Source organism: Topomyia yanbarensis, chromosome 2 (assembly GCF_030247195.1).
Source record: "Topomyia yanbarensis strain Yona2022 chromosome 2, ASM3024719v1, whole genome shotgun sequence".
In the NCBI taxonomy this organism is placed as follows: domain Eukaryota; kingdom Metazoa; phylum Arthropoda; class Insecta; order Diptera; family Culicidae; genus Topomyia; species Topomyia yanbarensis.
The window spans coordinates 154003699-154017098 of NC_080671.1; the positions used below are offsets into that span (position 1 = coordinate 154003699).

A 13400-nucleotide genomic window follows, 5' to 3' on the forward strand; every position below is an offset into this window, starting at 1 on the left:
GATTTTCACCAAGTCTTGTTTGACAGCATCAGCACAAAATCATTATTTTGCTGACGAAGAGTGGGTTTAAAATTCTGAGTGATAGTTTCGGAAAGCTAGTATTAGGTATCAGCACCATTATTTCGGAGAAATCAACCAACCAAAATACGAAGCAATATTTTAAAGTTCTTACTATTGACAACATCTCGTAGACGTCCATTTTTCCGATATAAGGCGTATCCACCATCGACTAGTAAGTGGCGTTCCAATACTGAGATCCAGCGTAAGTGGCACGTGAAAAAAAAACTATGGAGAACAACGGTACTGGCGAGGAACAGCAAGGTGGACAACCTCCTCTTTTCGACAATGTGGACATCACCTCTCCGGATGATGAGAACGAGAACGACATCTTTGAATCTGCCATTCAGGTTTGAGCTTTTTGTTTGTTTTGTTACCAACTGGCCACTTCCAATGCTAATTATTCACTCCACCATTGATACTCTGCATTGTTTTCGAAAAGTTCGTTTTGAGAACAAAAGTCAGTACCGCCGGCGTTGCCTGTCTCACTCCTCGCGCACCAGCATCTCGATAAATTGGATTAATTTATCCTATGGCTCGTCGTAAGAGTGAAAAGTAGAATATAGCGGTTCGCTTACTGAATTTGACAGCGATGATTCATTGCGTCTAAGAAAAAAAATTAATGTTGATATGTTTACTGATATTCAAGTTTCTTTCGAATACTGCTTATCGGTTTTCTAGATAAGCCGGTAGCAACCGAATGGGCGTTATTTCATTGTGGTGAATGATTGAGGCAGACTTCACATTGACAAATTTGAACTACGGCAGGCATCTAGTTGGATGATAGTTCGATTTTTTTTAATTTTCAGATTCGATTATTTTGGAATATATTTTGTAAGCGTCTTGGTTTTTTAACTCGATAGACACGACTTTTGTTAAGCAAGTCATTTATAATGTATTATTGACGCTCAAATCACTTTTTTGGATTTCCCTAAAAAAAAACTAAATACACATATTTTATTTAAATGAATAACAATGTCCAAATTTCGTTTTTCGTATGCCTTCTTTATGTACCTAAGGCTAGCCACTGGTAGCAGGGCTATATTCAAACTTAGAATTTAATTTTAAAGTGATGGAGCTATAGCTCAGTTCTTGTGGTTGTAGACTACTTTAGGGCTGAAATCCCAATGGGCACCAGCACACCACCAAATAATCAAATTTGAGTTCACTTCTTTCTATGAACTATAACAAGTTGTTTAAATAATGTCGCGATAGAGCAAAACGATCAAGACGATGTATACTATGAATGATCCTTGCATGAGTATTCTTTGGTATCCATAGGACAAGACGAGTCCTTAAAGTCAGAATTCAGTGACACATTCATTAACTAAATAGTATCGTAAATTATACCGTCTGCAGGAGCCGCTCTCGCCCGTGCTGGAAGACGTTCCTACCACTGAAGCAGGGGATGTATTTATCGAAATATCTGTATCCGAGCCTCAAAAAGTCGGTGATGGCATGGGTTCCTATCTGGCCTTCAAGTAAGCACCTGTCGTCATATCGTTATTTCATATTCCAAACGGTGGATTTTTTTTACAGGGTATCAACCAAAACCAACATTCTCAAGTTCAAAAAACGCCAATTCTATACACTGCGTCGCTTCAGCGACTTTCTCGGACTGCATGATTTACTGGTGAGTAAGTACTTACGACTCGGACGTATTATTCCACCTGCTCCGGAAAAGAATATCATCGGCTCCACCAAGGTAAAGATGGGTAGTCAACCTCAGAGTGAACCTGGAACAGGAATTAATCTGGAGTGGGTAGAAAATAGACGCGCTTCGCTGGAACGTTTCCTAAATCGTGTAGCGCAGCATCCGTATCTGTGCCAGGACAGTGACTTTGTGAACTTCTTGGAAAGCGATCAAGAACTGCCGCGGGCTGTTAATACGGCTGCTCTTAGTGGAGCTGGAGTGATGAGACTATTCAATAAAGTTGGCGAGACTGTCAATAAAATTACATACAAAATGGATGAAACCGACCCGTGGTTCAATGATAAAATCAACGAAGTAGAGACCATCGATGCCCATATGCAGAAGTTACATTCTGCAATTAAGGCACTGGTCACCCATCGTCGAGAGTTGGCCACTCTAACAGGAGGCGTGGCGAAATCGGCTGCCTTATTGAGCACCTGTGAAGAGCACACAGGCCTGTCGCAAGCACTTTCACAGTTGGCCGACGTTGAGGAGAAAGTTGAACTGCTTCGTTCGGAACAAGCAAATTCTGATCGCTACATCCTGTCGGAAACCATCAAAGACTACATCGGACTGTTTGGAGCAATCAAAGATGTATTTCACGAACGTGTTAAAGTGTTCCAAAATTGGCAGCATGCTCAAATGCAGCTTACGAAAAAGCGCGAAAATAAGGCAAAACTTGAGCTGCAGGAGCGAAGGGATAAGCTGGATTTGGCACAAAAGGAAGTTGAAGAGGTAGATAGAAATAATATAAAATACGAAAATATTATAGATTGAATACAAAACTTTAAAAATGTTCCATTTTAGTGGGAAGCCAAAGTGCAACGCTGCCAGAAGGAGTTTGACAATATTTCCAGTGAAATTAAGAAGGAAATGGAACGATTCGAATTGAACCGTGCGCGTGATTTCAAACTAACTATCGTTAAGTATTTAGAAGATCAAATGGCGCACCAACAGCAGGTTAGCTTTTTTAAACATTCATGATTTTGTGGAAATTTAATTTCTTGCTTGTAGCAAATGAAATACTGGGAGGCAATCGTGCCGGTTGCCAAGGAAATTGCTTGAGACGAACTGAACGCGACGACGAGCACGATTTGCACCGACGACGAAAACAGTAGCAGCTGGAAGCTGTCCAACACGTTGCGTCTGTCCATTAATCTCGCCGACGCCAACGCTAGAATTTCATAGATTAAGCCGATCTTCTTGTTAGAGTTTCATCAAATATTCCGACATGAATTATTCATTATTACAGCATGCATTTTGTTAATATTCGTTACGTTGCTTAAAAACACAATTGCAAAATTTAATATGGACATTTACGTAGAATATTTTTGTTCCCGGATAGCAAAGCTAATACCTGCGATAAAGTGAAACGACCAATATCAAAGTTTGATCTTTTTTTCTCATCGCAAAATATGTATGTATATAATATGTTGATTCGACTCGAATAGCTCAGAGCTCTAAGTATGGAAAAACAAATGGACATATCGAGCGATTGCTGATATTTATCCGAATGCTGTGTAAATATATGGTATTGAATAGTGAACGACCCTTCCAAATTGTAGCAAAACCAAATCATTCGATCAGCGACGATTGTCCATTAAATTCATCGTCGAATGATGTTTTTTTCCAAGTGTGCGTGTACTGTGGTAGAATAAGGCATTGTAATAATATTCAGATGAGCTCTCATGGTTTCTGTTCAGACACTATTGACATATTAGTGCGGAGATGCAACAATTTAAGAACAGTAGATATTTTGGTTTAAACGAATTATACACATCTATTTGATACCGAAACGTGCGACGAAAATACTAGATTAAACTTATCGCAATTATTGTAGGCAAATTGATATAATACCGCATACCCAACGTGGCTAAATTGTTCATGAGCAGAAGTTTAGTAAACATTTTAAACTTTTTCCCATTTTGGCCTGCATTTATGATCTGCCTCATTTCTAAGCATGTAGTTTTATATAACTCCTAGTACTCGGTTGAGCGTAAAACGTGAAACTTTGCGTCCGTGCGAAACAATCAAACTTACACCCAATCATGAGAACCTAATAATAGCTAAAGCATTCCATAAACCGACATTTTTAAGGTAATCATTTTTAGTGGACAACGGCTTCGATTCGTTCTGTAATCAGCATACTTACTTTGCTACAAAAAAGTATGACAAAGGTGACGCAACTGTCAGCATCCAAAGCGCCAACAATCTACTACGTGGTTTTTTTTTTTCATTCGTGTGGACATCCTTACCGTTACTATTTAGTCGATAACGATTATGTTCTATGTGCTATGTACACTAGCGTGATACTTGATAATTGTCTATATTTCATACAAAAAAGAAAAATTATGAATTATTGTTAACTATTTCTCTTTGAAAAGTATATATCTGAGAGCTATTGAAGGAATAAAGATTAAGTACTCAATAAAACGGCATTTTTGGTGTTTAATGGTGAATTTTTGCAGTACAATTGTCTGTGAGCTCGAATTGAATCATTATGATCAAATAGCTAGTGACTGAGGTGATTATCTGAAAGAATAGGTAGAGCTTGAAATCAGTCATTCTACATTGATTTTCGTACATACTGAAAACAGCACCGTGTAGCCCATTGTGAACATTCCGAAAGCAGTGAATTTTACCGGTTGATGAATTAATTGTATAAGAAACAGTTCAATCTGAAAGGTGTATAGAAACACAGGATTGTTTTATTATATATGTTATTTATTGTATTTTATAAACAGGATGTTTAGTCCGTGGTTAAGCATCTTTCGAGGGGTGATGGAAGATCGCAATTCGGGAAAAATCGTTCTAGGGGAGCTTGGGTTGCTTATCTATCCTTCCGGCCAGCATATCGTATAGTAGATACACGTAATATGTGTAATATGTTTATCTACAAATGCGATATGATTTTCCGTACCCAAATATCATTTTCCGTACCCAAATATCACATGTAACGCCAGTGATAAATGGAGAAAACCACGAGGATGGTGGAAGAGCAGTGAGTACAAGGCCAAGTGCTTTCCGGCTGGTACCAAAATGATAAGCAAAGGGAAAGTAAGGGTTGTGTACGGGGTCTGGAAGGAGAGCATTTCGCATTTATTTTCTTTTTTTGTTGTCTTCATTTGTTTCTCTTGCTACAATATATGCAACTCGGTGTAAGAGGACGTGATGACCAAGGAACGGAAAGCCAATAGCCCAAGCAGATCAGGAACAGGAAGGAGGACTACGAACAAGGAAACAAACAACAGATGAGAAATCGTTTACTCATTTATTATAACTACGATACTAATAACAATTATTTTACTTGTCTTGTTTCGTTTCAGCAAACCAAAATCTCTCTACTATCTCTTCAGTTTCTGCTTCCGACTATCCTCTATGTAATGTATTTGAAACTTGTGGGACTGGTTATCAGCCGGCGCCTGCTTGTGGAAGAAACTGGTGTGCTATACGGACTAGCACATACGAACAGTTAGGCTTTGTAGGTCTTGACAGAGTCTAGATGGGCGGATGAACGCCTGCCAGGGTGTGGGCTGAGAAATGACAATGACAAGGATGTTTAGTCCGTGGTTAAGAATTAACTATCCAATTTTTCCACCGCAGGTAGTGAAGGGGTGAATAAATTCATGACCGTCTAATTCCTAACACTAACTATCAGGCCCTATAGGTTGCCTGATATTTGTTGCAAATTTTGTGGATTCAGTTAAAATGGTATATTTTCAATTCTTTTACTATTTTGAATCGATTTTGTCACGTGGTAATATTTTCATGCTGAATAAATTACTTGAAATTAATATTTTTTGTGCAACATAAATCGTATTATGAACAGAGTTAAAAATAATCGAATCTCTTTTTTGACGGCTGAAAATGAACCTGATGCGACTCGCGGTGAATAGAAAAAATATTCATTCAAATATCCATGTTATGTTGAATACAATATATTCATTTCACTAACTATCTAGGAAAATGTTTTCAAATGCCGGTAAAGCATATGAAACAACAATCATCATCGCTTACATTGTGCCAGGGCCTACTTTGATGCGTTTGATTCGTTGCTGCACAGTCGCTTCGTGTAGTAATCGGAGACGAATGAAAATCTGCATGGATGAATGGGCGGTTTGTTCGTTTGACGTTTTCAGCTGCGTCACTGAATATTGAAAGTGAATGCGGCTGAATATGATCAATTTTCATTCAATGAATTTGAATATTTTTAACTCTGATTATGAATCTCATTTTTGGGATCTTGATTCATCTCCTTATTGCGCAAAGAAAATAAGCTTATACCGTAGTCTAGAATGGTGTAAATTCATACGATCAATTTAGAACGCCTCGAAATGCGGCCATCTTTGAAATTGAAAAGGCAGTGTTTTTCACAACGTTGGCACCATTTTTATGATAACCAATCACTAATACTCTAAAAATGCCCAGAAAATTAGGTAAAAGGCAACGAAAAAATATAAACATTCCCTAAAATTTAGTTATCAATATTCCTGAAACCTTTGAAATTTTATAGATTGTGAATGTATCTGTCTGAGATGTTGCTTTCTTATAAATATGCATTCTTCTTTGGAATTTTTTCTAGAATGTTATTTTAATCTACATGAAGTTTCTCTGAAAATACTCTTGGACTTTTGATTTTTATTTTCACTAATATTTGCTTACAGTAATAGTGCATTTAAGACGCCTTCAGTGTTTCAAAATTCACTTCGTATTAAAAATTTCCATATGAATTAGACTTCTTTGGAACAAGAGCAAATCAATGAAAATAATTTTAGAATTTCATTGATTCAAATACAATAAAATTTTCGTTGTATATTTTTGAAATGTTATTAATTTTAAATTAAATTACGACCTTTGATATCGCCTTCTTTTTAGCTAAGCTACTCCCGAAGATTATTGATGCCGGAAATTGAAGAGAATATTCTAAGGTGCGTACGAAATGATCCAAAAATAAGTACGAATCTGTCATACCCTCCAAGTGCAGGAACTACTGGAATGCGAAAAATCGAAGAGAATTAACTTTTGCAGAATACTTAACACGTAGGTGGAAGCAGATGCTCAATTCCTCAAGCACATTCTTTGGAGTAATGAATGCACCTTTACGTGAGCCGGTTTTTTCAACACTCACAAGGAACGAGGGGCAAGTACTAAATCTTCAATAGGATGCAGTGCTAAAAGTCGTACTTAATTAGTTACTTTAAGTGCCATAAGGTACTTTAAGTACTGACGAACTTACGTGCCACATGGAACAAAAATGCGTCAGATGTTGTCCTAATTGTTTAAATTAAAATACGTTGTTACACTAGCGACATCTGCATAATGATTTTTATTACCTTTCGTATGCACTATTTCACAAAACTGTTCGTTAAAAGAAAAAAAAAGTAACTGAATACATGCATTCTCAATGAATTTTGAATACTATTTTGATGCATATTACCACTAGGTGTGCGGGAAATGCACACCTTTTGTCATATCAATATACTTAACGAGAAGCCTGCCCTTATTCAAACATGGCGGGGCGATTTGTCACAGTTTGACAGTAGCGATCGCTTCATTTCAAAACAATCGTTTTGTTGTACACTGATAAAATCAAGTACCCATTAATGCGTAGAAAACTACTCATTTTCAATAAAAGTGGAATAACCCATTAAATGGGAAAAGCGTTTGTACCCATAAATGAGTACAGACCTTGTACGTCAACCTGGGTATGTTTCACCCATTATTTTTCGCAGAACTGTTACAACAAAATGCGTAAAAAATCCCCATTCATGAAATTCGTGCCAGAATGAAAAATACTGTCAATAGAATTATTTCTGAATTTAAAAAAAAAACAAAATAACATTCATTTCACATTATTGTTTCCTTATAAAAGTATAGGAATCTATATAGAAATCCTATTCTAAAACTACTTAACAAAATAAAACCGCCAACTGGATATATTTTTGACGGCTGGATCTTTTGTCTGCTCTAAAAATGCCAAACTGGCGCATATTTTCAACATCCTCAGTAGTCTAAAAAGACGTTGTTTTCGGAGCATTGCCGAAATGTTCCGTTTCCGCCACGAACTCCGATGCAGGGCGATAATTTGCAGGTTACACTACGGTCCTTAGTTTGCAGGTTAACTCGCTTGAAATAATGCTTACGGATTTTTCACCCATTATCAAGATCTACCCATTGACATTACCTCATCGAGTAGTTGTGAAATGGATAAAAAGTACTCATAGACTTTTAATGTAGAATACATTTAAGGTTTCAATATAGGGGTCCCGTTTCAAAATATCAGCTGCGGCGCCGCGTCAGATTTTGAACGTTAATAACTTTTATCATACTTAACAGAATGATTTGATTTTTAGGCCAATTTGTTGCAAATATGTTCCTCTATGCTGTATTAAAATTTGAAGTATGTATAACATGTACTAATAACAAAAAAATGTGTTTTGAAAAATCTTTCGAAAACGACTCGGAAAAGTGAAAATTTTCAGCCCATCCCGCACAGAGCCGTCGTTATGGTGGACCAACCGAACAATAAAATAATGAAAAGTTTATATATAGGTCCACTACATGTTTGTTCGTATGGTTATTCGCATTGGGTTGCTTGACGAGAGCACTTGGTGGGGGAAAGACGGCATATTCCTTTGGTTAGGCTATTAGAAGCCGGACGGAAAGGAAAGGCTCATGCACGGCACGAGAACGAGCGAGAAAGCGATAGTAGTGCATATTAGCGCGATTATATAAATATCTGTCGGTCGGTTTTTCTCATCATTCGTATTCGTTCAAGCACTAGCAAGCAGCCAGTCCACCGAAGAAAAGCAGTTGGCGATGACGACGGCGGAAAAAGTGCCCCAGCTACTGGTGACTCATCGCAACCCGATCAGGAACTGTCGCCCTGCAAGAATTTCGCCCCAACTAAAGGGCAACAGAGTAGGCTATCGTTCCAGCGTCTGGGTCGTGAGATTGTGCAGGACTGCAAAGTTGAGCTACGCTTACAAAGCTCAGTCGTAATGATGCCCCGAGAAGCCAACGATGCCTACTTGGTCGGTTTGTTCGAGAATGCAAAATAGTGCTTTCTAGCTCACCGTGTCCGCGGGGAGTGCGTCTGAATTATGCTCCCGCAATAAAACAATAAACGGTTCTTTACAGGACCAATTAATTGTGTTCTAATAAGAGTTAAACTGAAATTTACATTTTATGGTGTATAACAAATAATTTTCAGAAAGCAATATAAGAAATACGATGTGTGGAAAGAAAGAAAGGGAATTTAAATTATCCTCTCTCGCTCGTTTTCGTGCACTGCTTTTCCATTCCTTTCTGCTGCTACTACCATCATAACTAAAACGAATGTGCGTGTTCCCCCACCATCTCATGATCAGTGTTGCCACAATTGCATGTCGCTATTACAATTTGAATTATTTTATTGATCCTCTCTAGTATTGATAAAATATAGAACATGCAAAGTACACTAGTCGCATGCTTTTATTCGAACTTTTTGGCAGCCTCCGTTGATTAACTGCATAAATCGATTTGTTTGTGCAGCTCCTTGCTAGTAGCAAACTAAATAGCCTTTATCAGCGCTAACAAATAACACGAAAGAATTTAAATTTGTGAAAATCTTTTCCTTCCTTCTTTTCAAATCTGCAACATTCTTTGAAAATATTGTTTGAATGTTGTTATTTAAAAACTGAACATGCAAGTTTGTTAGCACTGGCCACTAGATTGAAGGCGATGGAAAGACAGAATATTCGTTTTGGTTATGCTAGTATTGGTAGCCGAACGGAAAGGAAAGGCACAGGAATGGCACGAAAACGAGCGAGAGAGCGATAGTAGTGCTTTCTCGTGTGTTCATATATGAATATTGGTCGTTCGGTTTTTCTCATCATTCGTATTCGTTCAAGCACTAGCAAGCAGCCAGTCCACCGAAGGAAAGCAGTTGGCGATGATGACGGTCCGCAAAAGTGCCCCAGCTACTGGTGGCCCATCGCAACCAACTACCGATCAGGAACTGTCGCCATGCTAGTATTTCGCCCCAACTAAAGGGCAACGGAGCAACTAATCCGCTGGCTAACATTCCAGCGTCTGGTTCGTAAGGTTGTGTATTACTTCAAAGTCGAGCTACGCTTACAAAACTCAGCCGTAATGAAGCCAGTGATGCCTACTTGGTCGGTTTGTGGGAGTGGGCGTAAATTACAATAAAAGCAACGGTTCTTTTCAGGACCAATCAATTGTGTTCTAGTGAGAGTTAAACTGAAACTTTCATTTTAAGGTGTGTAGCAAATTTTCAACAAGCAACATAATACGTTGGGTGGAAAGAAGTAGCTTGCACACGGAACAAAAATTTAAATTATCTTCTCGCTCGTTTCGTGCACTGCTTTTCCATTCCTTTCTACTGTTATTATCAGTATTACCAAAACGAATGTGTTGTTGCATGTGTTTAAGAGAAACGTTGAAGTCGCATGCTTCTATTCAAGCTTTTTGGCAGCCCCCGTGAACTAACTGCATTAAATGATTTTTTGTGCAGCTCCGTGCTAGTAGCAAACAAAATGGCCCTACCAGTGTCTGATTCGTGAGATTGTGCAGGATTTCAAAGTCGAGCTAAGCTTATAAAGTTCAGCCGTAATGGTACCCGAAGAAGCCAGTCTTGTCGTTTTGTTCGAGGCTACAAAACAGTTCGCCAGGCACGTAACTATCATGCCAAAAATATCCAACGATCCAGCGCATCACCATCAACACCAACGCCGATACCAAAGGTTCTTTTCAGAACCACCATTATTACCATAGAGAATTATTTGAAAATTTCCCATTCAAACGTGATTCTGTTGAATATTATTAGATTTAAATTAACGTCTCGAATTGAAATCACGACGCTCCGGTTATGTGACAGACATTACCCACCCATCTTTTTTTATTGTGACCACGACTAACGGTTTAATATAGACACCCCATTTCAATATTTCTGAAGGAACAGAAGGTCGAGTTTGGAAAGTTTGTAACTTTCATTGTACTTAACCAAATTACACAATGTTCGCACCAATAATTCAGATATATGACCAGGAATCTTCTATTAGATTTGTAAGTATGTATAATTTACATGAATAAAGAAAAATTGATTTTCAGGAATCAATTATTATCTGTTCTTCCATTGGCCAGTACTACGCGACTTCCTCATGCTAACAATTAATTTCATCGTTAGCCATCTCCCTCACCAAGGCCAACAACGCCAACAAAACCGGTCCTTATCAGGACCACCATCATTTTTGTAAAGAATAATTTGAAATATTCCTCGCCCAAATCACCTTTTGTCCGAAAATCCTAATGAGTATCAACATATTTGAAGAACGTGTTCCTTATGTATTCTACATCTCTCCGGTTATGTCGCAGACATTACCCACCCATCTTTTTTGCGGCTCATGTGCATACACGTCACATGACACAAATACTACTTCACTAGCTGGTGGAAAATAGTAAACAAAGACGGCAAAAGTAAATGGGATTGTTTTCAACCAGTAAGCTGCCCTGGTGTTCGTGCGACTGGTCGTCAAGAACTCAATTGTTAAAAAAACAAAAAAATACCCATTTTTTGACAGCTCGAATAACTTCCGAAAATGGGCAATTTGAATACATAAAATGGGTAAAGTTTTTTTACCGTGTATGCGACACGTTTAGAATGCCTCTGTCACTTTGTTTCGTCGGTGCTTTAAGTACCGCCAATATTTAAAAAGTACATGACAAATTGACCGTAATTTAATCACAGAGAAGTTTGCATACAAGTCCCGTATAGCGATTGCTGGCCGATCGAAGCGCCGACCAGTGGCAAGTTGCTACTTGCGGTTGTCATTTCAAAGCGACAGTTTAAATTCTTACACAAGTTAAAAACTTTATTTGTATGTCGGTTCTCAGTGATTTAATTACTGGAAAGTTTTTAAGTACAGATCTTTGTGCTTTAAATACGCAAAATATTTTAAATACCGCTTTTATGTAGAGGTATTTTTAATTACCTACAATAAATACATAAATTACATTCAAAATACGCAAGTATCTTCAATGCGACGCACTTAAACCTGCTAGTGCTGGCCCCTCGCGTGGGAAACTGAAAACCCACGTGAGATCAAAGAAATTAAACCGTAGTTTCAGTTCTTGGTAAACACGTATGGGCAAGTATAGTTGATCGACAGCTTGTCGTCCCATACTTCATTGAGGAAACTGAACGCGACGAAGTATTTGGAGCGAGCTCCCCAGCTTGCTGGAAGATAGTCCACTCGGAAAGATAGAGCTCCACCTCAGTTAAAATTTCCCTCAACACCACCTTCCCCGATCGCTGGATTGGATGCTATGGGTCTTTTTTTTATTTTGATTAATGAGGTTTTATAACCTTAGGGTCATTCGCCTCTTTCCGGGTTAGAAATTTTTATTGGGAAAATATAACCCTATGTGCGGGGTTGGGAATCGAACCCAGGTGAGCTGCGTGCAAGGCAATCGATTTACCAACTACGCTATGCCCATCAGTGATGTCCCTATCCTCTGTGCAGTAAAGAGAAATTGAAATTACTCCCCACACTCTGGCAAGCAAAAGGAGAGCGCTTCTCTTTCGTTCATATACACCACCGTATTTGATATGTGTAAGCGCATGTTGATGGCAGAGGTAAATTTTCATACACCCAACACTGGAACGATCTACACGCAGAATTTTATTTATTCATTGATAGCATACTTTTCTATCTGCCTCTCGTTTCTTCTGCTGTAAATTTTATGCATTGGACATATTCGGTCTATCCACTCATTGAATGCTTACTAGAAGTTTATGCATGAAAATGCATAAAAATCACAGCAGAAGAAAAGAGACGGGAATAGAAAGTATGCTAATAATGCATATTTTTGTTTCTCAGTGTAGAGTGTGGAGAAGAGCTCTTGAAATTCTCTGTGGCGCGCTCAGATAAATTCGCCACCCCGCGCGCCCCAGAATCGCTGTGGTGTATTCACTGGCGTGTGATCTTTGGTTTGTTTTCGTCTTACAAGTGGCAGTGCGGGTGAAATTGATTTGATTTGCACAGGTTGTTGCGTTGTGTTGTGTGGATGGTGGTGGCTTATTTCAAGCTTATATGATTTTCTACTGAAGATTTCATACAAGTTGCTTGGTAAAGCTTACGAGTTTATAGAGTGTTGTTACACTACCGTGGGAAACCTGAAGTATTCGAGCCTAGAGACAAACAAGGAAAACATTTTACGTATCAATGTATCGGCTGGTATAAACAAAGTTTTATAATGATCTGTAATATCAGATTAATCGTATAACAGATGAAAGACGGGATTTTTACATCCACATTAGGACCGGCCTATTTTTTGTTCGACTGAATAACTCAATGGTAATTTAACTTATTTTGATTGCGAATTTGGCGACGTCAAAAAGTAAAGTGATCCATTACAAGTAATGTCCTGGTATCACACACGTTTTCGATTATTATCATACGCAGGCATTGTAACTCTCTCTCACTCACGCGAGAAGAGGCTTATCCGATGTCCAACTTTTCCGAGATAAAGTCCACATACTGGTGCTTTAGGATGCTGAAAATGATATTCCAAAAAATGAATCGCGAAAACAATAAATAAATATTCAAATTTTTCGCAACGCCTCTTATGTATACCCCGAGTATATGGA

General features: G+C 38.3%; 2 protein-coding genes across 2 annotated transcripts in view; one reads left to right on the forward strand and one right to left on the reverse strand.

Annotated features, from left to right (window-relative positions):
* On the forward strand, positions 1 to 4183 carry LOC131681793 (sorting nexin-2). The gene is made up of 6 exons (XM_058962826.1): positions 1 to 105; positions 192 to 407; positions 1417 to 1538; positions 1597 to 2485; positions 2558 to 2710; positions 2765 to 4183. Exons 2-6 carry the CDS (start codon positions 288 to 290, stop codon positions 2813 to 2815), a joined length of 1335 nt encoding a protein of 444 aa, XP_058818809.1. The 5' UTR covers positions 1 to 105; positions 192 to 287; the 3' UTR covers positions 2816 to 4183.
* Positions 4148 to 13400, reverse strand: part of LOC131681794 (putative gustatory receptor 28b) — a 25719-nt gene continuing 16466 nt past the window's right edge. Inside the window, exons 4-5 of the mRNA XM_058962827.1 lie at positions 4339 to 4428; positions 4148 to 4282 (exon numbers count right to left, since the gene is read on the reverse strand). Coding sequence (XP_058818810.1) covers positions 4199 to 4282; positions 4339 to 4428 — 174 coding nt within the window. The 3' untranslated portion in view covers positions 4148 to 4198. The remainder of the gene's footprint in view (positions 4283 to 4338; positions 4429 to 13400) is intronic.